The sequence below is a fragment of the Bufo gargarizans genome, chromosome 6 (genome assembly GCF_014858855.1).
Source record: "Bufo gargarizans isolate SCDJY-AF-19 chromosome 6, ASM1485885v1, whole genome shotgun sequence".
NCBI lineage: Eukaryota > Metazoa > Chordata > Amphibia > Anura > Bufonidae > Bufo > Bufo gargarizans.
This window is the reverse complement of record NC_058085.1, coordinates 213,876,172-213,903,442: the sequence shown is the minus strand read 5'-3', so window position 1 is coordinate 213,903,442 and position 27,271 is coordinate 213,876,172. Positions and strand designations below refer to the sequence as shown.

The window sequence follows — 27,271 nt, the reverse complement described above, 5'->3', positions numbered from 1 at the left end:
CAGGTAAACAACAAAGAGAAGGCAGTTCTCATACGAGCGCAGCCTTTTATTCAAGCAGCTGATCGGCGTGGGTGTCAGGAGACGGTCCCCCCGCCGATCTGATACTGATTACCTATCCCTGGGGTAGGTCACCAATATAAATAAAGCAGACAACCCCTTAAGGACTCAGCCCTATTTCACCTTAAGGACTTGGCCTTTTTTTGCAAATCTGACCAGTGTCACTTTAAGTGCTGATAACCTTAAAACGCTTTGACTTACCCAGGCTGTTCTGAGATTGTTTTTTCGTCACATATTGTACTTCATGACACTGCTAAAATTGGATCAAAAAAGTATTTTTTTTTGCATAAAAAAGTACCATATTTAGCAAACATTTTGAAAAATTAGAAAATTTCAAAGTTTCAGTTTCTCTACTTCTGTAATACATAGTAATACCCCCAAAAATGTTGATGACTTTACATTCCCCATATGTCTAATTCATGTTTGTAGCATTTTGGGAATGATATTTTATTTTTCGGGGATGTTACAAGGCTTAGAAGTTTAGAAGCAAATTTTGAAATTTTTCAGAAATCTTCAAAATCCCACTATTTATGGACCAGTTCAGGTTTGAAGTCACTTTGTGAGGCTTACATAATAGAAACCACCCAAAAATGACCCCATTCTAGAAACTACACCCCTCAAGGTTTTCAAAACTGTTTTTACAAACTTTGCTAACCCTTTAGGTCTTCCACAAGACTTCATGGCAAATACATACATTTTAAGAATTATTTATTTATTTTTTTTAATTTTTCAATATATTCAATTCTTTCCTGGAAAAAAATAACGGTTAACTGCCAAACAAAACTCAAAATGGGTTGCCCTGATTCTGTAGTTTGCAGAAACACCCCATATGTGGTCGTAAACTACTGTTTGGGCAAACGGGAGAACATAGGAGGGGAACACCATATGGGTTTTGCAAGGCAGATTTTGCAGGACTGGCTTTGTTTATACCATGTCCCATTTAAAGCCCCCTGTTGCACCCCTATAATAGAAATTTCAAAAAGTGACTCTATCTAAGAAAGTACACCCCTCAAGGTATTCAAAACTGGGTTTACAAACTGTTAACCCTTTAGGTGTTCCACAAGAGTTAATGGCAGATGGAGAAACAATTTTAGAAATTTCATTTTTTTGGAAAATTTTCCATTTTAACCCTTACTTTATTACTGGAAAAAATGGGTTAACAGCCAAACAAAACTCAAAATGGGTTGCCCTGATTCTGTAGTTTGCAGAAACACCCCATATGTGGTCGTAAACTACTATTTGGCTAAACAGCAGGACATAGAAGAAGGGCAACGCCATATGGTTTTTGAAAGGCAGATTTTGCTGGACTGGTTTATTTACACCATGTACCCTTTCAAGCCCCCTGATGCCCCCCTAGAGTAGAAACTCCATGAAAGTGACCCCATCTAGGAAACTACGGGATAAGGTGGTTGTTGTTATTTTAGGGATAAATATGATTTTTGGTTGCTCTATATTACACTTTTTTGAGGCAAGGTAACAAAAAATTTTGATTCTAAAATTGTTTCTACATTTGCTATTTAGTTTTGTGGAACACCTAAAGGGTTAACATAGTTTGTAAAGTAACTTTTGAATAACTTGAGAGGTGTAGTTTCTTAGATGGGGTCACTTTTTTGGAATTTCTAGTCTAGGCTACATCAGGGGGGCTTCCAATGGGACATAAAAATGTAAATAAAAAACTGTCCATCAAAATCTGCCTTCCAGAAACCATATGGAGTTCCCTTCGTTCTATGCCCTGCCGTGCGGCTATATAGCCATTTACGACCACATATGGGGTGTTTCTTCAAACTACAGAATCGGGGCAATAAATATTTAGTTTTGTTTGGCTGTTAACCCTTGCTTTATTACCGGAAAAAAGGATTCAAATGGAAATTTTGCCCAAAAAATTTGTGTTTTGGCACCGTTTTTAAATTTTTAACGCTGTTCATCCGAGGGGTTTGGTCAAAAGTAATTTTTATAGCGATGACTTTTATGCACGCGACGATGCCCAATATGTATGGCTCTCAGACTTTGGAGACACTAAGCAGGCATCCTAAAACTGCGGCCCTCCAGATGTTGTAAAAGTACAATTCCCACCATGCCCTGCTGATGGCTGTAGGTTGTCTGGGCATGCTGGGAGTTATAGGGGGTGGGGGTGCTGGTGGTGGGGGGCAAGTGGCAGGGGGGGGCCTGGGGTCTGAAAGATGGAACAAAGAAAGTTTAGATAAGTTATATATATCTATATCTATATCTATCTCTCTATATCCATGAAAAAGGTCAGGCAGCACTCCTCAATATGCAGCTGTAGCGGTGCCCGCAGTAGTCCCTCGATGAAGGACCGGATAAACAACACAGAAAATCCGCGGCACTCCTTGAAGTAAAAAATGTGCAATTTATTCACACATGTCAGAAAAGACAACGTTTCGGTTCTCTCTCAGAACCTTTTTCAAGTCAAGTCTGACTTGAAAAAGGTTCTGTGAGAGAACCGAAACGTTGTCTTTTCTGACGTGTGAATAAATTGCACATTTTTTTACTTTAAGGAGTGCTGCGGATTTTCTGTGTTCAGATATAGATAGATATCTATCTATCTCTATCTATTTTTTTATTTTATTTTTTTCCTAACTAACTTTTCCCTTCTATCCCTGCCTAACGGTGCCTCTCCCTCACTGACCCTAACCTACCTGGATGGCAATGGGTGCAGGAGGGTGATGGATGCCGATTAGGGGGGACTCAGGAGCTGGTGCTGCAGGGTGCTCGTGCAGAACAGGAAGAGGAGGGGAGAGAGGAGCGCAGGAAGTTTGAATCTCACGCCTCTCTCCCCTGCACCAATCGGCACCCTGGACAGCAGCATTCAGCACCAGGGCCAGCACCGCCTCTCCAAATGCACAGACTGTGATTGGTGGTGTGTAATCACGCCACCGATCAGTATTTTTCAAGTTCATCGTGTCACCGGAGACCCGAATGGACCGGAAACGCAGCAAACCGCAGGTCTTAATTGACCTGCGGTTTTCTGCGATCGCCGATACGGCGTTGTTTCAGCCGGCATCCCGTTCCGATTAACCCCCGCGGCGCTGGAATCGCGTTTTAAAGTTAGGACGTACCGGTACGCCCAGAGTCCTTAAGGATTCGGGAAATAGGGCGTACCGGTACGCCCTACGTCCTTAAGGGGTTAAAGACACTAAACTCAAACTTCTGTCCCGAGTGTGTAGTCTGCCAGGGCCAAAGGTGGTTACAATCATGTAGTAGGAGTTTAACCAAGTAAATTATTATGATTGTATGTGTTTACATGTCTTCTTTATTTATAGGCAAATCTTTAAGCAGTTCTTAACAAACAGAGTTTTGAAAGACCCAAAGCAGAGACGCTTCTTCAAATCCAATGATCTGTATGAGCTATTTACCCTGAGCAGTCCTGATGCAAGCCAAGGAACAGAAACCAGTGCTATTTTTGCAGGTAGCAATTAAATAGCGATGGCTAATGTATGTTTTCAGTAGCCACATGTTCTAATGAGCTGCAAGTACATTTTATAGGATTATGGTGTTTTCTGTGCATTTTTGTGGGGAAAATAGTAAAAAAAAAAAAAAAATGGAGAACAGATTTCAGAACAGATCTGTTAATGTGAAGTCACGTATTTTACTTAACATTATTTTTAGTGTAGTATATACACACACCATAATTCTTGTTTCTAAATCAATTATGTGGAATGCAGTCAGTTCTGGTATTGTGTTATTCTTTGTTAAAGGTTTTCTACCCCCAGAAATACGGTTAAGTAGCTGACTGACATTAGCAATGCGCCCATGTCAGCACTACATAACAGTATGTTTCTAACAGTAGTTCCTGCAGCCGTTTTTGTTAAAAACGTACTTTTATAGATATGCTAATGAGCCTCTAGGTGCTATGTGGGCGTCATTAGCACCTAGAGGGCTCTTTCCACTAACCATTTCAGCCGCCCATCGCGTCCCTCCGGCCCGCCCCGCTCCTGTTGATTGACGTCAAACTTTTCAGTATCGAGTTCCAATTCCCGCACCTGCGCCGTGCGCTTCTGTATTCTCCCGGCGCCGGCTTCCTCACTGCGCCTGCGCCAACTACGTTACAATGAGGAAGCCGGCACCAGGAGCTCGGCATTCACTCACTGCGCCTGCGCCGAATACAGAAGCGCACGGCGCAGGCGCGGGAATTTGTACTCGATACTGAGCAGTTTCACGTCAATCAACAGGAGCGGGGCGGGCTGGAGGGACGCAATGGGCGGCTGAAATAGTTAGTGAACGGAGCCCTCTAGGTGCTAATGATGCCCACATAGCACCTAGAGGCTCATTAGCATATCTATAAAAGTACGTTTTTAACAAAAACGGCTGCAGGAACTACTGTTAGAAACATACTGTTATGTAGTGCTGACATTAGAGAATCGCTAATGTCAGTCAGCTACATAACAGTATTTCTGGTGGTAGAAACCCTTTAAATGTCTCTCCTCTTTCATAGGGATTGGATCAGATGTTAAGCTGTCAAAGTATCCTAAAAAACAGATGACAACAGAAGTCAATGGTATTTCTAAAGAGGGTTCTACGAATACAATTAAAAATGAGCAGCCTTTACAATGTATGTCTGCACCATCTGTAACTACCCAATCTTATGGAACAGAGACAGAGCTATCTAAAGGGCTGGACAAGCCTAATTCATGTATAGCGTTTGATTCCAACTTGCGAGCTTTGAATGAAAGTGGACAGTCATTTTCTGTTGCTCCTGCACAACTTCATCATAAACACAAAGCCAAAACAAAACACCAGGAAAAAGGGAAAATAAAAAAAGGTGCCAAGTATGAAGGAAAGCGGATCTCTTATCTAGTAAAGCAAAAGCCATTCATTAAGGAGATGAAAGGGGAGCAGGAGGAGAGCAGGAAGACTAGTGATGAATATGTCCTGGAGAAACTATTGAAAAAGTCTGGTAGGTGTTTCACTAAAATATGCATTATATTTTCTATAAAATGTATAAAGTAAATAAGTGGCCCTTTATTTGACACAATGTAGGTCAATGATTGGGAACGAGCCATTCATTCATGATTTATTGTCAACTTGTTCAGCTGCTTTAGCATGTAGCAGTCAACTCCTCTGAATGAGCAATTTCTACAGGGTGATGTGCTGCCCACAAATGACGTCATGGTGCATCAAAGGTGCAGTCACCTGACAGATGAGTGTTTACTCATTGCTATAATATACCATCGACCTGTGTTTTAGTACAGCAAGTGATAAAGTCTGTAAAGCACTGCGGGATATGTAAGTGAAATAAGTAAATACTGCAGCATGACATTGTTCTCTGTGCAAGGAAAACAGGGATACCGCAAGAAATCAGCACCTGTTCATTCTTTGGATCATTGGGGGCCCCAGTGGTCAAACTCCTGTGGTCAAACTCCTATGATCATAAAGTGATAGCATATAAAAATCTCCATCAGTAAAGTTACGAAATAAAGATATACGTTACTTTCTGTTTCTATGATATAGAAAATCGCGCTGCTTCAACTTGAGTGCAGTTCACACTGAGGAAGACAAAAGGTATCTATCGATGTGATTCCTCAGTTTTGATTCCCACTGAGGTCGATGCTCAAATCTCCTAAGGCCTCCTGCACATGAACGTATGTGTTCTGTTCCGTGCATTGGGGACCGCAATCTGTGGTCCCCAATGCACGGGAACGTTCGTTGCTTCCTCCGGGATGAATGCAGACCCATTCAACTCTAATGGGTCCGTGATCCGCCCGTTCCGCAAAAAGATAGAGCAAGTGCTTCCGTAGGGTTCTGTTCCGTGCTTCCGTTCTGGATTTGCGGACCCATTCAAGTCAATGGGTCCGCATCTGTGATGCGGAATGCACACGTAACTGGGCCCGTGTGTTGTAGATCCGCATGTGCGGTCTGCAATACGGCAACAGGACACCTATGTTCGTGTGCAGGAGGTCTAAAAGTCAGAAATGTGATTCCTCAGTTTTGGTTCCCAAAATCTCCTAAAAGTCAAAGATACGGCCCAACATACTGAAATACTGCCAACTGAGTTTAAATAATGTGATTTATTGTACTCGCAAGATCCTTAAAACAACACGCATATAAAACGTGCACGTCCTCTCATGAAACGCCCGACCCGGGTTTCTTCTTTGACTTTTAGGAGATTTGAGCATGGACCTTAGTGGGAACCAAAACTGAGGTAGCACATTGATAGATACCTTTTTGTCTCCCTCAAGTTAAACCAGCGCGGTTTTCTATATTAGCGTATTTTCCGGCGTATAAGACTACTTTCTAACACTATACTCAGATCCGATGGTATATTCTAACCCCCAGGCGTTCCCATCGTGACGGGGACGCTTGCCTGGGGGTTAGAATATACAGGGCCCCGCTGCTCAGAGGAGTATACATTTATTAACTGTAATCCGTAACTTTAACTTTAAATCAGCGCTCATCTCTTTACTAGGGTATCTTACTCTCAGCTCCGCTAACAGGCACTGCGGGCGGCACTTACTCACTGATGTCACGCGCATGCTCCTCCCACTAGGCGGCGGAGTAGCGTGACGTCAGTGAGTGAGCGCCGCCCGTACTGCCTGTTACCGGAGCTGAGAGTAAGATACCCTAGTAAAGAGATGATCTCTGATTTAAAGTTCTAAAGTTGTGGATTACAGTTAATAAATGTATACTCCTCTGAGCATCGGGGAGGGGATCTGTGGATGGCACTGTTATGGGGGGGATCGGTGGATGGCACATATAGCATAAGATGCTATATAGTGTCATCCATAGATTCCCCCCCCCCCCCCCCCCCCCCCATAGCAGTGCCATTCACAGATCCCTCTCCCCATAGCAGTGCCATTCACAGATCCCTCTCCCCATAGCAGTGCCATTCACAGATCCCCCTCCCCACAACAGTGCCATTCACAGATCCCCGTCAGTTCCCTGGACTGGAGAAGATGGTCTTGAAGACAAGGAAAGCTGGGCATTCAGTGGTAGTCTTATACGGTGAGTATAGCCCAAACCCTATATTTTAAATGAAAAAGTTGGGGGTCGTCTTATACACCGTAAAATACGGTATATAGATTGGTTATTTCTGAAGGGTACCCACCCAGAGCTGCAGCGCAAAAGGACAATACTGATCTGGGGACTGTAACATTTGTTGAAGATTATTGTTTGTGTTTTGTGTTTGTAAGTGTTTATATGGGATTTTTTTCTCCAGTGTGTTTTTTTATTTTTTTTTGGGGGGGGGGGGGTTATTTTTAGTTATACTTTCTATGTCTGCCTGAACTCTAAACAGAATATGCATTTTCTAGGGGTTCATAGTGTGATGAAACATGATGTAATTATGGATGCATCTAATCCAGATTATGTGATTGTTGAAGAAGAAGCAAGTAGAGTAGCCCAGGAGGCTCTGCGAGTTCTAAAAATCTCTCGCCAACGTTGTAATGCTGCATCTTTTGGAATCCCAACATCGACTGGAACTAATGTTGGTGTAGGAAATAGGTTGGTCCTTCAGGAAATATTTAATAATTGTATGTTTATTTGCAGTTATAGTTGTATTGAAAATAAAAATATGTCTGTGTGGTCATTTTAGCCCTTTGTGCAAAATGTAAACGCACCAGTCCGATGTGCATAAAACATTGTGAAAGGTATTTTAATGGCTTACTTTTTGCCATGTAATCAGACCTTGAAACTGTGGCCTTGTTGACAGTTCAGATTGCCTCAAACCTTGTCATAGAAATATTTTTAGTGAATCCAGATCACCATTCCTTTCAGTGTACACAATTGTTATTCAAAACTTTCACTATATTTTCATCTAAAAAATACGAAAAGAGGTGTATGGATCCTCTTTAGATGACCATTGTCCATTTCCTGATAAGCTCAACTCTGCTTATTGATTATGTTATCGGTTGAATCAAAAAAGTACTGCATCTCACATTAGCATCTTATATGGATTTAAAATTTGTGTTGCTCAAGCATGCTCGACCGAACACCAGTTCGGCTCAAGCATCTCTATGCTCGGCACATGGTGGTATTCGTCCGAATACCGCATGTGCTCAAGCGCAATGCTCGAGTCTTGTCCCCGCACAGGTAACTACTGCCCTTCGCTGTAATGCCGTAGCCATGTTGGTTACTGGCATTACAGTGATTGGCTGGCCGGAACGCGTCATCGGGTGCTATATAGCCGTGTTCAGCTCAGTGTTAGTCAGGGAGAGCTGAAGAAGGGAAAGATAGTGTAGGGAGTGAAAACATTTTTTTTTTGTAAGTTTAAAAACTAAGGACTATTGTTGGGTGTGGCAGCAATATATATTTTTAGCGCAACCGGTGCTAAATTGCTAAAACTTTACAGACCCAAAAGTTCTTTTAAGGACTATTGTGTTTGGCAGCAATATCTATTTTTAGCGCATCCTGCGCTAAATAGCGTGCAATAGTTAGGCTGCTGCAGACAGCTACATTATCTGCGCTACATCTCCTGTGTAAAGTGTGCGTATCCCAAAAATATCTGTGACATCCATTGTACTTTTTCCGTAGACAGTGTCCGCTGCGGACAGTGGCATTACCTGGGGTACATTTCCTGTGTAACGTTTCCACATCCCAAATACCTGTGACATTCCCTGTAATTTTATATTAGCCGCTGCTTACATCAGCAGCATTATCTGCATTATTTCTCCTGTGTAACGTGGGCACATCCAAAAATATCAATGACATCCGGTGTACTTTTTCCATAGACGGTGTCCGCTGCAGACAGTGACATTACCTGGGGTACATCTCCTGTGTAACGTTTCCACATCCAAAATACATGTGACATTCCCTGTAATTTTATATTAGCCGCTGCTGACATCAGCGACATTATCTGCAGTATTTCTTCTGTGTAATGTTTCCATATTATTATTGTCTTTATTTATTATTAAAGCACCATTCATTCCATTGCACTGTACGTATGAAAAGGGGTATACATACATAATACAATTGCACTAAGCATAAACAAGACTCATTACAAACTGGTACAGAAGGAGAGAGGGCCTACAATCTACATGGTATGGGAGAAGGACACAGTAGGTGAGGGTGAAGCTGGTCATGGCTGTATAGAGGCAGCAGGGTCACTAGTTGTAGGCTTGTCTGAAGAGGTGGGTTTTTAGGTTTCTTTTAAAGGATTCCACTGTAGGTGAGAGTCTAATATGTTGGGGTAGCGAGTTCCAGAGTGTGGGGGATGCACGAGAGAAATCTTGAAGGAGATTGTGGGAAGAGGTGATAAGAGGAGAGAAGGTGAAGCGAGGATCGGAGATTGCGTGTGGGGAGGTGTCGGGAAAGTAGCTCAGAGATATAGGGAGGGGACACGTTGTGGACGGCCTTGTATGTATTTGTTAGTATTTTGAACTGAATTCGCTGGGCAATGGGGAGCCAGTGAGGGGAGAGGCAGAGGAGTAACATGGTGAGAGGTGGATTAGTCGGGCAGCAGAGTTGAGGATAGATTAGAGGGGTGCTAGATGGAACACCACAGAGGAGAATGTTGCAGTAGTCTAGGCAGGAGATTATGAGGGCATGTTCAAGTATTTTCGCAGATTCAAAGTTGAGGAAAGCGTGGATGCGGGAGATGTTTTTGAGTTGGAGGCGGCAGGTGGTGGAAAGGGCTTGGATGTGCGGTCGGAAGGAGATGACAGAATCCAAGGTCACTCCAAATACCTGTGACATTCCCTGTAATTTTTTATTAGCCGCTGCTGACATCAGCAACATTATCTGCGGTTTATTGTCTGTGTGACGTTTCCACATCTCAAATACCTTTTTTAAAAATGTTTGCGCATACACTTACAAATCCTACGCTACTGTACGTGTGACATACTGTCAAGCATATATAACATTTAATATGAAGAAGGCGAACAGTAAGGAACATGGAAGTGGCATTGATGCTAATGGTGTACATAGAGGCCATGGCCCTGGGCGCGTTAAAACTGTGCCTGCTGCCAGAGCACAAGAAAAACATTCATACGATAGTTAGTTTCATGTCCCAGTTTGCACGGCAGCGCAGGACAACGCTCTCGCAGTCAGACCATCTGGTTGGATTGCAGCAGATAATGCTTCGTCTGTTAAGCAACACCCGGTCTTCCACCAAGTCCAGTCTTAGTAGCCAAGAGTCTGGTCAACACAATCCTCACCCTGATCCTCCTTCCTCCCACCATGGAGAGTCTTGCCAAACAAGTGATCCCACACTCGGATATTCTGAGGAGCTCTTTTCAGCGCTATTCCTTTATTTGGGCATCTCGACAAGCCCGCTTGAAGAGGGACATGAGATCTTGTGCTTTGATTCCCAAACTCTTGAACATCCACAGTCACAAGAAGATAATGGTGGGGAACGACAATTAGTGTTTCACGAGGTGGATGATGATGATGATGATGAGACACCGTTGCCAATAAGTCAAATGCAATTAGTGGCTCAAGAGTTTGATTATGAGACACAGTTGTCAATAACTGAGGTTGTTAGGTCAACAAGTTAGAAGGATGAGCTGAGTGAGGAAGTGGAAGAGGAGGTGGTGGACGGACGGTGGTGGTGAACGATGAAGTCACTGACCCAACCTGGGAAGGTGGCAAGCTGAACGAGGACAGCAGTACAGAAGGGGAGGGATCCGCAACAGGATGGAAGAGGCAGTGGGGTGGCAAAAGGGAGAAGGCGGGCCACACAAAACAGGCCCGCAACTGTTCCCCTGAGCACACCCTTGTGGAAATCTCCCTTGGCAAGTGGTAGGTGTTCACCAGTCTGGAACTTTTTTGAGGAAAGTGCAGAATTGTAATTTGCAACCTGTGCCATACAAAAATGAGCAGGGGCATAAACACTAGCAACCTCACCACCGCTAACATGATCCGCCGCGGCATCAAAGCACCCTAATAGGTGGGCTGAACACCTGGGTCCACAATCTGTGTCTGCAGGTCACACCACTGCCTCCTCTTCCCCTGTGTTATGTGCTGGCCAATCCCCTGTCGAAGGTGCAGGCCCGGATGCTTTCCACCCTGCATCCAGACCTTCACAAGCACCATCAGTGACCACATCCACTTCTGTGTCCCAGAGCAGCGTACAAATGTCCTTACCCCAGGCATTTGAATGAAAGCGCAAATACCCAGCCACCCACCCACAGGCCATAGCACTAAATTCGCAACTTTCCAAATTATTAGCCCTGGCAATGTTGTCATTTAGTCTTGTGGACACTGAGGCCTTCCACAGCCTGATGTCGGCGTCCGTCCCTCATTACGCAGTACCCAGCTGCCACTATTTTTCACGGTGTGTCGTTCCCGCCTTACACCAGCATGTGTCCTGTAACATCACCCGTGCCCTGACCAACAAAGTTACTGGGAAGGTCCACTTAAACATGGAAACTTGGACAAGTGCTTTCGGCCAGGGATGCTACATTTCCCTGATGTCACACTGGGTGAACGTTGTGGAGGCTGGGAGTGAGTCGTACCCTGGGATGGCACAGGTGCTACCAACGCCAAGGATTGCAGGCCGTAATTCCATCAGGGTTTCTGCCACAACCTACGTTAGTGGCTCCAACCCCCACTTCTCCTCCTCCGCCTCCTCCTCCACTTCCACCTCAGAATTATCCTCTTGCAGCAGCAGTCAGCCATCCGTCAGTAGCTGGAAGCAGTGTAGCACTGCAGTGGGGAAGCGTCAACAGGCCTTGCTTAATCTGATCTGCTTAGATGAGAAACGGCACACCATCGCAGAGCTGTGGCAGGGAATATGAGACCAGACTGAGCTGTGACTCTCGCCGCTCAACCTAGAACCAGGCATGGTTGTATCTGATAATTGCCGTAACTTGGTGGCGGCTTTGGAGCTCGCCAACCTGACATGCATCCCATGCCTAGCGCACATCTTCAACTTGGTGGTTCAGCGGTTTCTGAAGGTGAAGGAGTACATAGCAGACTGTGTCAGCGTCCTGAATGATCACTCTTTGCCTTAGAACTACTGGGTGTCCAAGCTGGACACATGGCACGAACTGGTGCTCTACGCCTTGGAGGTGCTGGCCTGCCCTGCCACTAGCATTTTGTCAGAGTGGATATTTAGTGCTGCGGGGGGCATAATAACTGATAAGCGCATCTGCCTGTCAACTGAAAATGTTGATAGGTTGACTCTTATTTAAAATGAACAAGGCCTGGATTGTTCCTGATTTGTCTACTCCACCATAGGAAAGCGGCTGAACATAAAGGCACTTTAAATGTGTTTTTTTTTTTATAATGTACTGAATACACTGTATTCCCATGCACCCCTTCCACCACAAAAAAGGTATATGGTTTAATCTTCCTTTTCTCGTCCTCCTCCTCTTCCATCAGATCAACATGCTTATTAGTCTGCCCTCGCTCCTAATGTTTTACAGGGTCAACTCACCAGCACGCCCTCACCTACAATCTTTGAGGGTCCGCTCACCTGCCGCCCCTCAACTATAATGTTTACAGGGTCAGCTCAGCAGCAAACACTTGCCCACAATTTTTTTGATGCTCAGATCAGCAGCAGGTACTAGCCCCTATTGTTTTTGATGGCCAGCTCAGCAGCAGGCACTCGCCCCTATTGTTTTAGATGGCCAGCTCAGCAGCAGGCCCTCGCCTGTAATGTTTTTGAGGGTCACCAGCAGGCCATCCTGAGGTGTTCGACCCAAGCACACTTTGGTGCTCGATCAACACTATTTAAAATATATTATAAACACAGATCTTTTCATATTGTTTCTGTACTGTTGCTTCCTTAAAAAGGGTAAGTCGACTTGCCTGAATGCCGGATCCGACATTTTTTTTGCATTGGAATGTATGCTGGACTTGTCCTTCTGGTCTGCGCATGCACAGACTGAAAAAAAGGTGAAAAAAATAAATGCCTGATCCGTTTTGCAGGATGACACCTAAAAGACGGATCCGGCATTTCAATGCATTTTCTGACTGATCAGGCAGACAAATGCCATCAGTTGGCATACATTTTGCCGGATCCGACAGGCAGTTCCGGCAACGGAACTGCTTGCCGGATCACTCTGCCGCAAGTGTGAAAGTAGCCCAAGTGTAAAGCTGTTGGTAGGGCCCTGAGGCTCAATGAAACCAAAATGAGGGCTAATTTCTCCTATAAGAAAAAACTTATATCAGTGTGCATATAAACAGTGACTGCAGGTCTGTTAAAATTATACTTGAATAGTAATGAATGTACTGTGACATTAAAGAATTCAAAATCTGATGTCTGTTGAGTTGCACAACTGTTGCCATTTGATGTTCCCCATATGTGATGCTCTGGTCAACCTGACTTTAATGTCCAGAATGGGACAATCCAAATCGCAAAGACCACAGTGCTGATATAGGCTTAATGCAGAAATAACTGAAGACCCTGTGCAACAGTAGCAAAATACCCTCTCCTCTTTGGACAACAGAATCTTAAGATGCAATTCTCATTATTGACCTGTAGATAGTGACATACATGTTCATTTTTACATAAATGTAACTGAAAAAAAGCGGCAGATGTCTATATTTACAACAGGGGTGCACTGACTTTCTGGTGTGAGGGCCACATTGTAACATTGAACCAATTCCAAGGTACACAATTAAACTTAAAGTGGTATTAACTTTTATTAACTGTTATAGCATATCAAAAGTACACTGAACGAAAATATAAAAGCAACACTTTCGGTTTTGCTCCCATTTTTTTTACATACACAAAAGACCCATTACGCTCAAATATTCACAAATCTGTCTAAATCTGTGTTAGTGAGCACTTCTCCTTTGCCGAGCTAATCCATCCCACCTTATAGGTGTGGCATATCAAGGTGCTGATTAGACAGCATGAATATTGCACAGGTGTGCCTTAGACTGCCCACAATTAAAGACGACTCTCAAATGTGCACAGTTTTGCCTTACTGTGTGTCAGAAAACCAGTATGCTGGCCATGCAAGAACTGGGATGTTTTCAGCTTCCAGGAATTGTGTACAGATCCTCGCAATATGGAGCCGCGCATTATCATACTGCAACATGAGGGGATGGTCGTGGATGAATGACACAACAATGGGCCTCAGGATCTCGTCACGGTATCTCTGTGCATTCAAAATTCAAAATCAATAAAATGCACCTGTGTTCGTTGTCCATAACATGCGCTTGCCCATACCATAACCTCACCGCCACCATGGGCCACTCTATCCACAACATTGACATCCACAAACCACTCTCCCACACAACGCCACACACGCTGTCTGCCATCTGCCCTGAACAGTGAAAACCGTGACTCATCCGTGAACAGAACGCCTCTCCATGTGCCAGACGCCATCAAATGTGAGCATTTTCCCACTCAAGTCAGTTACATCGACGAACTGCAGTCAGGTCCAGACCCCGATGAGAATGACAAGCATGCAGATGAGCTTCCCTGAGACTGTTTCTGACAGTTTGTGCAGAAATTCTTTGGTTATGCAAACCGATTGTTGCTGCAGCTGTCCGGGTGACAGGTCCCAGACGATTATGGAGGTGAACATGCTGGATGTGGAGGTCCTGGGCTGGTGTGGTTACACGTGGTCTGTGGTTGTGAGGCCGGTTGGATGTACTGCCAAATTCTCTGAAACGCCTTTGGAGATGGCTTATGGTAGAGAAATGAACATTCATTGCACGGGCAACAGCTCTGGTAGACATTCCTGAAGTCAGCATGCCAATTGCACGCTCCCTCAAACGTTGCCACATCTGTGGCATTGTGCTGTGTGATCAAACTGCACATTTCAGAGTGGTCTTTTATTGTGGGAAGTCTAAGGCACACCTGTGCAATATTCATGTTGTCTAATCAGCACCTTGATATGCCACACCTGTGAAGTGGGATGGATTATCTCGGCAAAGGAGAAGTGCTCACTAACGCAGATTTAGACAGATTTGTGAACAATATTTGAGCGTAATGGGTCTTTTGTGTATGTAGAAAATGTTTCAGATCTTTGAGTTCAGCTCATGCAAAACCGAAAGTGTTGCGTTTATATTTTTGTTCAGTGTATATCCTTTAAATGCCTGACATTTGCAGGTTCTGCTCTCAGAAATGGAGGAGAATGGAGGTCCCCTTCTTCCACAGTCGAGCCTCATTCACACATCAGTGTTTTGGTCAGTGATTGTGAGCCAAAACCAGGATTGGAACCTCCACAGACATAAGCATCTGTTCTGTGTTTAGAGCTTCACCTGGTTTTGGGTCACAATCACTGATGGAAATCACTGACCAAAACACTGTGTTAATGAGGCATCATCACTCCATAAAATAGGTGTTCATGCATGCAGGTGCCTCTGTCTAATGAACAGGTCTGATCTGGTAAAAGCCTAATATTTTGCAAGTCTCATAATCTACAGTGGAGAGAACCACATGCATGGACTGCCGACTATTTAAGTCAAATACTCAAAGGAGACCCCATTCTCCTGATAAACGGGGAACCCAGAAATGGATACAGTGCACACTATTAGTACTTGCCGGCCCTGCTCCTGAACTTTTTTACACTCCTACTATCTGACTTGGAAACTACATGTAACCACACACTGGGATCTGTGTAGTTGTTTGAGGCCACACAGGGTGGCCCATGTGGCCTCCAGGCTACAGGTTGTGCACCTCTAATGTACACAATGCACAGTATCTCATTAACCTCCTCCGGACCGCCTAATGCAGGATTGCATTCCGGAGGCGGTCGATTCATTCCTCCTTCACGCTTCAGCGCGTCATCTCGCGAGACGTGAGATTACGCGCATAGCAGGTCCACGCATACGCATTGTGGGCCGGCAAAAGTTAAAGGAAGAGTTCGTCACCAGCCTGCCAGCCAATGATCATCACTGACAGGCTGGTGATTTTCCAAAAATCAAATCACAAGCCAGTTAACACATATTTATAAATATAATGTGTTAAATGGCTTCTGTGCTCCTCACAGTAAGTACACAAGACACAAAACATTTAGCCCCAGATCACCCCCCCCCCCATCACCCCCAATTAACCCCTTGATCACCCCTGTCAATCACTAGTGAAAGGGAAAAAAGTGATCAGTGTAAACTGTCACTTTTTTTTCCCACCAGTATTGACTGTTAGGTTTTAGGATAGTTTAGGCCCCTTTGGTAGGTAGTTAGCGCCCAGCCCACTGCACCGCAGTCACTGATTCGCTGATTAGTTTATCGCTAATCAGCATTGGTACTTTTATAGTATCTGTAAGTGATCAGAACTGATCACAGTCAGATCTATAATAGTATTAGTGTCACCATAGCTCGCCCTCCACCCAAAACGCAGTGTTTGCCCGATCAGGCCTGATCGGTCGCCCACACGAGCGTTCATCCACGCCCGCCACGCCGCAGTGACAAAAAATTATTATTTTATCACTGCATAATCACTTCACAAGCGCTGCGGCGATAAAGAAAAATCAGTTTTGATTAAAAAAATATCAATCGCAGCGGCTTCCTGTACTTTGCTAGCCTCCCATTTGCAAGACAGGCTTGCTTTTTTTTCTTGGGTAGTCTCAAGGAATACCCCCTAAATTTAGTTGACCAAATGGCAAGTAAGGGGTATTCTTCTGAAGAGGCCTACAGGCTTTTGACCCAGTCGGATGAGGAATGGGAACCCTCATCTGACGAATCCAGCGGGTCAGAATACGAACCTGTAGAAAGCAGTGGCAGTCTGACCCAAAGTTCGGATGATGAGGTTGAGGTCCCTGATACCACCAGGCATACCTGGCCCCGTGTTGCTAGACCACAGGTTGCACAGGATCCGCTTCAAGGGCAGAAGAGTGGGGCTGGCGCTGTCTGATTACGTGGTGAGGCATACACCAGCAGCGCAGCCCATCCTGGACCTAGTACCAGCACTGCCGTAGAACATGGTGAAGTGGCGAGCACCAGAAGGGCAGTTGAAGCTGGTACGGTGGCACGTGCATTAGTTCCCCCGTCGCAGCCACCACACAGACTGGGCTGTAGAGTCCCTGAGGTGCTGGCAAACCCTGATTGGCAGCCCCCAACTTCAGCCGCACCAGTAGTTCCCCCTTTCACCGCCCAGTCTGGAGTTCGGGTTGAGACAACTCAGATCGGATCGGCACTGGGGTTTTTTGAGCTGTTCTTGACTGTGGAGCTCTTGGACTTAGTCGTGGCAGAAACAAATCGGTGTGCCACTCAATTTATAGCCGCCAACCCGGGAAGCTTTTATGCCCAGTCTTTCCAGTGGAAACCCTCCAAGTTTCCGAATTTAAAACTTTTCTGGGCCTTCTCCTCAACATGGGTCTGACAAAAAAAAGCATGAAATGCGGTCATATTGTTCCACGAACCCAATTCATCACATGCCCATGTTCTCTGCTGCCTTGTCAAGGACACTATTTGAGACCATCCTGCCTTTCCTTCACTTTAGTGACAACAGCACCTCTCGTCCCAGAGGCCACCCAGCTTTTGACCGGCTCCACAAAATTCGGCCCCTCATAGACCACCTTAACACCAGATTTGTATACCCCTGAGCAAAGCATCTGCATAGACGAGTCCCTTGTACATTTTACCGGGCGCCTTGGCTTCAAACAATACATCCCAAGCAAGCGCGCCCGGTATGGGGTCAAATTGTATAAGCTTTGTGAAAGGGCCACAGGCTATACCCACAAATTTTGGATCTATGAGGGTAAAGATCAGACCCTGGAGCCGGTCGGTTGCCCTGACTACCTGGGGAGCAGTGGGAAGACAGTCTGGGACTTGGTGTCACCCTTATTTGGCAAGGGGTACCATCTTTATGTGGACAATTTCTACATAAATGTGCCCCTCTTCAGGCATTGGTTTATAGAACAGATTGGCTGCTGTGGCACCACGCGACCTAGGCGCCGGGGCTTCCACCAACGGCTCGTTACCACCCGTCTTGCAAGGAGGGAGAGGGCTGCCTTGTGTAACGAAGAACTGCTCGTGGTGAAATGGAGAGACAAGCGTGACGTTTACATGCTCTCCTCCATTCACGCAGACACTACAATCCAAATAGAACGAGCAACCAGTGTCATTGAAAAGCCCCTTTCGGTCCATGACTTCAATGACCAGATGTTGGCTCCCTTGGCTATGTACAATAGTTTTGTTCTCTACAGTAAGGCTGGGAGAACAGGATCCTTCCTCAAATTTCAGGAAGAGATCATCTAGAACCTCCTGTATTGAGGAGGTTCCATGGCCCCATCCACCAGTGTAGTGAGCCGTCTACACGAGCGACATTTCCCCAATGTCGTTGCTGGTACCTCAACCCTCATCACCACCCCGAAAAAGATGTCGTGTCTGTAGCAGGAGTGAAATAAGGCATGACACCCACTATTTCTGTCCTGACTGCTCTGACCTATGCTTAGGGGAGTGTTTCCGGAAGTACCACACACAGGTACACTATTAGCATAGGGATTGCGTGACACAGGACAGGCACACAGGGCTCTTAGGGCCCTTTCACTCACAGCTGCTGCAAACCTCTCCTTTTACCTGGGACAAAGTGCATACTGTACTTCGCCACATCTCTGGGCGATTTGCGCTTTGCACATTGTCCCATGGGGAAGGAGAGGTTTGTCCTATAAAGGTAAAAAATAAATAAATCACCGTTAAGCAAAAAAGTTAATGTTCTGTTCTAAAAGTTTATAAAAGTTTAATGTTCTGTTCAAATTTTATATAAAGTTAATGTTAATAAATGTATTGCGTTGCGGCCTGAATGGAGAAATCGGGTTTGCCAGGGCATACGAGCTGAGTGGGTTTGAATGTTGGGCGGAGTTCCTATGTCCAGGCAAACGCCTTTCCCCTTTTTTTTTCATCCACATTGATCGATGCGAATGAAGAAATCTGTGCCTTTTTCTCCTTACCCGTATGCTCAATATAAGGAGAATAGCAGAAACTCCTAATGCTGGCCATACGTGTAATGATTGCGGAGACCCTCAAATGCCAGGGCAGTACAATGGAATACCTTGGGGTGTCTTCTTTCCAAAATGGGGTCACATGTGGGGTATTTATACTGCCCTGGCATTTTAGGGGCCCTAAAGCGTGAGAAGAAGTCTGGAATCCAAATGTCTAAAAATGCCCTCCTAAAAGGAATTTGGGCATGCCCAGCATTGGTATATGTAAAAATACACCCCAAAACGCATTGCCCTACTTCTTCTGAGTACGGCGATACCACATGTGTGACACTTTTTTGCAGCCTAGGTGGGCAAAGGTGCCCAAATTCTAAAGAGCACCTTTAGGATTTCACAGGGCATTTTTTACACATTTGGATTTCAAACTAATACTCACGCATTAGAGCCCCTAAAATGCCAGGGCAGTATAAATACCCCACAAGTGACCCCATTTTGGAAATATGACACCCCAAGGTATTTCATGAGGGGCATGGTGAGTTCATGTAAAATTTTATTTTTTGTAAGAAAAAAATAATAATAAATTAAAAAAATCATTTTCCGCTAACTTGTGCCAAAAAAATAATAATTCTTTCCAAAATGGAGTCACTTGTGGGATATTTATTCTGTCTGGGCATTGTAGAACCTTGGGAAACATGAGAGGTGCTCAGAAAGTCAGAGCTGCTTCAAAATGTGGAAATTCACATTTTTGTACCATAGTTTGTAAACGCTATAACTTTTGCGCAAACCAATAAATATACACTTACTGCATTTTTTTTTTTTTATCCAAGACATGTAGAACAATAAATTTAGAGAAAAATTATATAGAAATGTAGTTTTATTTGAAAAATTTTACAACTGAAAGTGAAAAATATCATTTTTTTGCAAAAAATACTGTAAATTTTGATTAATAACAAAAAATGTCAGCAGCAATGATTAACCACCAAATGAAAGCTCTATTAGTGAGAAGAAAAGGAGGTAAAATTCATTTGGGTGGTAAGTTGTATGACTAAGCAATAAACCGTGAAAGTAGTGTAGTGCAGAATTGTAAAAAGTGGTCTGGTCATTAAGGGGGTTTAAGCTAGGGGAGCTGAGGTGGTTAAAGGAAATAATGTTGCATTATTTTTGGTTAATGTTTGTAAATTTTTCTTGCAATTTACTTTTTTCTTTTTTTATTATTTGTCATTTGTGCATTTTAAAAATACAATAACTTTATGTACTTTTATTTATAGACGGTTTGGTCAGAAAAAGAACCCTCTGTTACATTGTGCAGATGTACCCAAAACCAAGAGCCATCAAGACAAATGCAAGGTAAAATGGGTTAGTTATAGAATGTTCGTTAGAGGAAAACCTATAAAATCTTGCTGTATTGAAATTATTATTAAATAATCTTTGAATTTTACTAATCAAGTACAGTCCTTAACCCTTTCCCTACCTGGCCGGGTCTTTAAAGATGACGCCCGCTCCTGAGTGGAGAGGGTGCCATAGCCGCGGGTGGCATGCTGTTATAGCAAACACCCGCGGCTAATGTCCACAACTGGCATTTATGCCGATCGCGAACATTTAACCCCTCAGATGCCATAGTCAATGATGACCGTCATCTGAGCACGTGAAACACTGAAAGCATGCGCTTCCGGCGATGCTCCCCTGTGCAGTGATCGGAGCTTGTGTGCAGCAGCCACTGTCTTTGTGAATGACAGGAGGCTGCTGCATAGTATTTCCCATGGAGCCCTTGCCTGTAATAGGGCTCCATAGGAAGCTAGCAATTTTCTCATAGACTCCAATGCTATTGGGGTCTATGAGAATAGCAATCTAATGATTGCTTGTTATAGTTCCCTATAAAAAAAGTGTAAAAAATTTTAAACATAAAAAAGCATAAAAATTCTAATTACCCCCCTTTTCTCAAAATAAAAATAAAACAACTAAAAAAATGCGCGATGTGCGAAAATAACCATAGTATAAAAATATATTCCCCATACAGCAAAACGGAAAAAAAATGAATGTGATCAAAATAAATCATACACACTATACACACTATGCCCATCACGAAATACCTTGGGGTGTCTTCTTTCCAAAATGGGGTCACTTGTGGGTTAGTTATACTGCCCTGGCATTTTAGGGGCCCTAATGCGTGAGAAGTAGTTTGAAATCAAAATGTGTAAAAAATGCCCTGTGAAATCCTAAAGGTGCTCTTTGGAATGTGGGCCCCTTTGCCCACCTAGGCTGCAAAAAAGTGTCACACATGTGGTATCGCCGTACTCAGGAGAAGTTGGGCAATGTGTTTTGGGGTGTCATTTTACATATACCCATGCTGGGTGAGAGAAATATCTCGGCAAAAGAAAACTTTTCCCTTTTTTTGTTTTTTTTATACAAAGTTGGCATTTGACCAAGATATTTATCTCACCGAGCATGGGTATATGTAAAATGACACCCCAAAACACATTGCCCAACTTCTGAGTACGGCGATACCACATGTGTGACACTTTTTTGCAGCCTAGGTGGGCAAAGGGGCCCACATTCCAAAGAGCACCTTTAGGATTTCACAGGGCATTTTTTACACATTTTTATTTCAAACTACTTCTCACACATTAGGGCCCCTAAAATGCCAGGGCAGTATAACTACCCCACAAGTGACCCCATTTTGGAAAGAAGACACCCCAAGGTATTCCGTGAGGGGCATGGCGAGTTCCTAGAATTTTTTATTTTTTGTCACAAGTTAGTGGAATATGAGACTTTGTAAGGAAAAAATAAATAAAAATAAAAATCATTTTTCACTAACTTGTGACAAAAAATAAAAAGTTCTATGAACTCACTATGCCCATCAGCGAATACCTTAGGGTGTCTACTTTCCGAAATGAGTTGTTTGTGGGGTTTTTCTACTGTCTGGGCATTGTAGAACCTCAGGAAACATGACAGGTGCTCAGAAAGTCAGAGCTGCTTCAAAAAGCGGAAATTTACATTTTTTACTATAGTTTGTAAACGCTTTGCCCAAACCATTTTTTTTGCCCAAACAATTTTTTATTTTTTTATCAAAGACATGTAGAACAATAAATTTAGAGAAAAATGTAATATATAGATGTCGTTTAAAAAAAATAAAAAATTACAACTGAAAGTGAAAAATGTCATTTTTTTTCTTTTGCAAACATTTCGGTAAATTTCGATTAATAACAAAAAAAGCAATGAAATACCACCAAATGAAAGCTCTATTAGTGAGCAGAAAAGGATGTAAAATTCATTTGGGTGGTAAGTTTCATGGCCGAGCAATAAACCGGGAAAGTAGTGTAGTGCAGAATTTTAAAAAGTGGTCTGGTCATTAAGGGTGTTTAAGCTAGGGTGGTTAATGTTGAAATAGAACATGAGAGGAAAGGTGTTTAGAGATAATTATAGAAGGACCTCTTCCCGGTGCTGTGATTTCTGCTGGACAAGCTTCCCCAGCAGAGCAAGAATCAAGAACACTAATGTGACAGCCCAAATTGCTTAAAAGTCAAATAGACAGTGATCTCTGTGCTTGAAGCCTGCCCAAGAGAGATTGCAGTGCTGGGAAGTAATTGCTGTCTCACAGGGATCCTTTTAGATTTTCTTCCCAGGATTTACATCTAATTGATCTCGGTGAAGCCCGCTACATGTGTTTTTAATTGCACTCTAGTGATTTCATCTTTTCACATGAGTGGACACTGCCTGTAATTATCAATCATGTAACTGGAATGTATTATGTGAAAACGCAATTGTAGCTGTTTAAGTATTGGTTGTTAGTATTGATTTCACCACGCAGCAAAAAAAAAAAAAAAATACTAAGTGTGCGAATTACAAATCCGAAGTCAGAATTGTTGTAACACGTTACGAAATTTAGCTATGCATAAGTAAGCCTTAATGAATTAAGCACTTGGAAAGCATTGAATAATTTTGAACAGAACGAGTTTTACTCCAACAATTACCTGATCTACATCAAAGTTTGCGTAGTAAACGGTGTATGAAAATGTAATGGAATAAGAATATTTTGAAAAATCTCATTTTTCAGTTTAACCACTTAAGGACCACAGGTTTATACCCCCCTAGTGACCAGGCCCTTTTTTACAAATCGGCACTCCACAACTTTAGCGGTTTATTGCTCGGTCATGCAACTTACCACCCAAATGAATTTTACCTCCTTTTCTTCTCACTAATGGAGCTTTCATTTGGTGGTATTTTATTGCCGCTGACATTTTTACTTTTTTTATTATTAATCGAAATTTAACGATTTTTTTGCAAAAAAATGACATTTTTCACTTTCAGCTGTAAAATTTAGCAAAAAAAACGACATCCATATATACATTTTTCGCCAAATTTATTGTTCTACATGTCTTTGATAAAAAAAAAATGTTTGGGCAAAAAAAAAAATGGTTTGGGTAAAAGTTATAGCATTTGCAAACTATGGTACAAAAATGTGAATTTCCGCTTTTTGAAACAGCTCTGACTTTCTGAGCACCTGTCATGTTTCCTGAGGTTCTACAATGCCCAAACAGTAGAAAACCCCCACAAATGACCCCATTTCGGAAAGTAGACACCCTAAGGTATTCGCTGATGGGCATAGTGAGTTCATAGAACTTTTTATTTTTTGTCACAAGTTAGCGGAAAATGATGATGATTTTTATTTTTTTATTTTTTCTTACAAAGTCTCATATTCCACTAACTTGCGACAAAAAATAAAAAATTCTAAAAACTTGCCATGCCCCTCACGGAATACCTTGGGGTGTCTTCTTTCCAAAATGGGGTCACTTGTGGGGTAGTTATACTGCCCTGGCAATTTAGGGGCCCAAATGTGTGAGAAGAACTTTGCAATCAAAATGTGTAAAAAATGACCGGTGAAATCCAAAAGGTGCACTTTGGAATATGTGCCCCTTTGCCCACCTTGGCTGCAAAAAAGTGTCACACATCTGGTATCGCCGTACTCAGGAGAAGTTGGGGAATGTGTTTTGGGGTGTCATTTTACATATACCCATGCTGGGTGAGAAAAATATCTTGGTCAAATGCCAACTTTGTATAAAAAAAATGGGAAAAGTTGTCTTTTGCCAAGATATTTCTCTCACCCAGCATGGGTATATGTAAAATGACACCCCAAAACACATTCCCCAACTTCTCCTGAGTACGGCGATACCACATGTGTGACACTTTTTTGCTGCCAAGGTGGGCAAAGGGGCACATATTCCAAAGTGCACCTTTCAGATTTTGCAGGCCATTTTTTACACATTTTGATTGCAAGGTACTTCTCACACATTTGGGCCCCTAAATTGCCAGGGCAGTATAACTACGCCACAAGTGACCCCATTTTGGAAAGAAGACACCCCAAGGTATTCCGTGAGGGGCATGGCGAGTTCCTAGAATTTTTTATTTTTTGTCACAAGTTAGCGGAAAATGATGATTTTTTATTTTTTATCTTTTTTCCTTACAAAGTCTCATATTCCACTAACTTGCGACAAAAAATAAAAAATTCTAGGAACTCGCCATGCCCCTCACGGAATACCTTGGGGTGTCTTCTTTCCAAAATGGGGTCACTTGTGGCGTAGTTATACTGCCCTGGCAATTTAGGGGCCCAAATGTGTGAGAAGTACTTTGCAATCAAAATGTGTAAAAAATGGCCGGTGAAATCCGAAAGGTGCACTTTGGAATATGTGCCCCTTTGCCCACCTTGGCATCAAAAAAGTGTCACACATCTGGTATCGCCGTACTCAGGAGAAGTTGGGGAATGTGTTTTGGGGTATCATTTTACATATACCCATGCTGGGTGAGAGAAATATCTTGGCAAAAGACAACTTTTCCCATTTTTTTATACAAAGTTGGCATTTGACCAAGATATTTTTGTCACCCAGCATGGGTATATGTAAAATGACACCCCAAAACACATTCCCCAACTTCTCCTGAGTACGGCGATACCAGATGTGTCACACTTTTTTGCTGCCAAGGTGGGCAAAGGGGCACATATTCCAAAGTGCACCTTTCGGATTTTGCAGGGCATTTTTTACACATTTTGATTGCAAAGTTCTTCTCACACATTTGGGCCCCTAAATTGCCAGGGCAGTATAACTACGCCACAAGTGACCCCATTTTGGAAAGAAGACACCCCAAGGTATTCCGTGAGGGGCATGGCGAGTTCCTAGAATTTTTTATTTTTTGTCGCAAGTTAGTGGAATATGAGACTTTGTAAGGAAAAAAGAAAAAAAAAGAAAAATCATTTTCCGCTAACTTGTGACAAAAAATAAAAAATTCTAGGAACTCGCCGTGCCCCTCACGGAATACCTTGGGGTGTCTTCTTTCCAAAATGGGGTCACTTGTGGCGTAGTTATACTGCCCTGGCAATTTAGGGGCCCAAATGTGTGAGAAGTACCTTGCAATCAAAATCTGTAAAAAATGGCCGGTGAAATCCGAAAGGTGCACTTTGCAATATGTGCCCCTTTGCCCACCTTGGCAGCAAAAAAGTGTCACACATGTGGTATCGCCGTACTCAGGAGAAGTTGGGGAATGTGTTTTGGGGTGTCATTTTACATATACCCATGCTGGGTGAGAGAAATATCTTGGCAAAAGACAACTTTTCCCATTTTTTTATACAAAGTTGGCATTTGACCAAGATATTTTTCTCACCCAGCATGGGTATATGTAAAATGACACCCCAAAACACATTCCCCAACTTCTCCTGAGTACGGCGATACCACATGTGTGACACTTTTTTGCAGCCTAGATGCGCAAAGGGGCCCAAATTCCTTTTAGGAGGGCATTTTTAGACATTTGGATCCCAGACTTCTTCTCACACTTTCGGGCCCCTAAAAAGCCAGGGCAGTATAAATACCCCACATGTGACCCCACTTTGGAAAGAAGACACCCCAAGGTATTCAATGAGGGGCCTGGCGAGTTCCTAGAATTTTATTTTTTTTTGCATAAGTTAGCGGATATTGATTTTTTTTTGTTTTTTTCCTCACAAAGTCTCACTTTCCGCTAACTTAGGACAAAAATTTCAATCTTTCATGGACTCAATATGCCCCTCACGGAATACCTTGGGGTGTCTTCTTTCCGAAATGGGGTCACATGTGGGGTATTTATACTGCCCTGGCTTTTTAGGGGCCCTAAAGCGTGAGAAGAAGTCTGGAATATAAATGTCTAAAAATGTTTACGCATTTGGATTCCGTGAGGGGTATGGTGCGTCCATGTGAGATTTTATTTTTTGACACAAGTTAGTGGAATATGAGACTTTGTAAGAAAAAACAAAAACAAACAAAAAATTTCCGCTAACTTGTGCCAAAAAAAATGTCTGAATGGAGCCTTACCAGGGGGGGGGGGGGGGTGATCAATGACAGGGGGGTGATCAATGACAGGGGGGTGATCACCCATATAGACTCCCTGATCACCCCCCTGTCACTGATCACCCCCCCTGTAAGGCTCCATTCAGACATCCGCATGATTTTTTACGGATCCATGGATACATGTATCGGATCCACAGAACGCATGCGGACGTCTGAATGGAGCCTTACAGGGGGGTTATCAATGACAGGGGGTGATCAGGGTAATCAGGGTGATCACCCCCCTGTCACTGATCACCCCCCCTGTAAAGCTCCATTCAGACATCCGCATGATTTTTTACGGATCCATGGATACATGTATCGGATCCACAAAACGCATGCGGACGTCTGAATGGAGCCTTACAGGGGGGTTATCAATGACAGGGGGTGATCAGGGTAATCAGGGTGATCACCCCCCTGTCACTGATCACCCCCCCTGTAAGGCTCCATTCAGACATCCGCATGATTTTTTACGGATCCATGGATACATGGATCGGATCCACAAAACGCATGCGGACGTCTGAATGGAGCCTTACAGGGGGGTTATCAATGACAGGGGGTGATCAGGGTAATCAGGGTGATCACCCCCCTGTCACTGATCACCCCCCCTGTAAGGCTCCATTCAGACATCCGCATGTGTTTTGTGGATCCGATCCATGTATCCATGGATCCGTAAAAAATCATGCGGATGTCTGAATGGAGCCTTACAGGGGGGGTGATCAATGACAGGGGGTGATCAGGGAGTGTATATGGGTGATCACCCGCCTGTCATTGATCACCCCCCTGTCATTGATCACCCCCCTGTAAGGCTCCATTCAGACATCCGCATGATTTTTTACGGATCCATGGATACATGGATCGGATCCACAAAACGCATGCTGACGTCTGAATGGAGCCTTACAGGGGGGTTATCAATGACAGGGGGTGATCAGGGTAATCAGGGTGATCACCCCCCTGTCACTGATCACCCCCCCTGTAAGGCTCCATTCAGACATCCGCATGATTTTTTACGGATCCATGGATCTGATCCACAAAACGCATGCGGACGTCTGAATGGATCCTTACAGGGGGTTTATCAATGACAGGGGGGTGATCAGGGAGTGTATATGGGTGATCACCCGCCTGTCATTGATCACC

The 27,271-nt window shown here is 43.6% G+C and overlaps 1 protein-coding gene across 4 annotated transcripts in view; it reads left to right on the top strand.

Annotated features, from left to right (window-relative positions):
- Window positions 1-27,271, top strand: part of ERCC6 (ERCC excision repair 6, chromatin remodeling factor) — a 241,077-nt gene that overhangs the window by 180,992 nt on the left and 32,814 nt on the right. For all 4 annotated transcript variants that reach the window (XR_006390375.1, XM_044297289.1, XM_044297290.1 and 1 more), the window contains 4 exons: window positions 3,339-3,484; window positions 4,511-4,972; window positions 7,326-7,515; window positions 20,060-20,138. Coding sequence is in view for 3 of the 4 variants with exons in the window: in XM_044297289.1 (XP_044153224.1) it covers window positions 3,339-3,484; window positions 4,511-4,972; window positions 7,326-7,515; window positions 20,060-20,138 (877 nt within the window). In the remaining variant the exon portion in view is untranslated. The remainder of the gene's footprint in view (window positions 1-3,338; window positions 3,485-4,510; window positions 4,973-7,325; window positions 7,516-20,059; window positions 20,139-27,271) is intronic.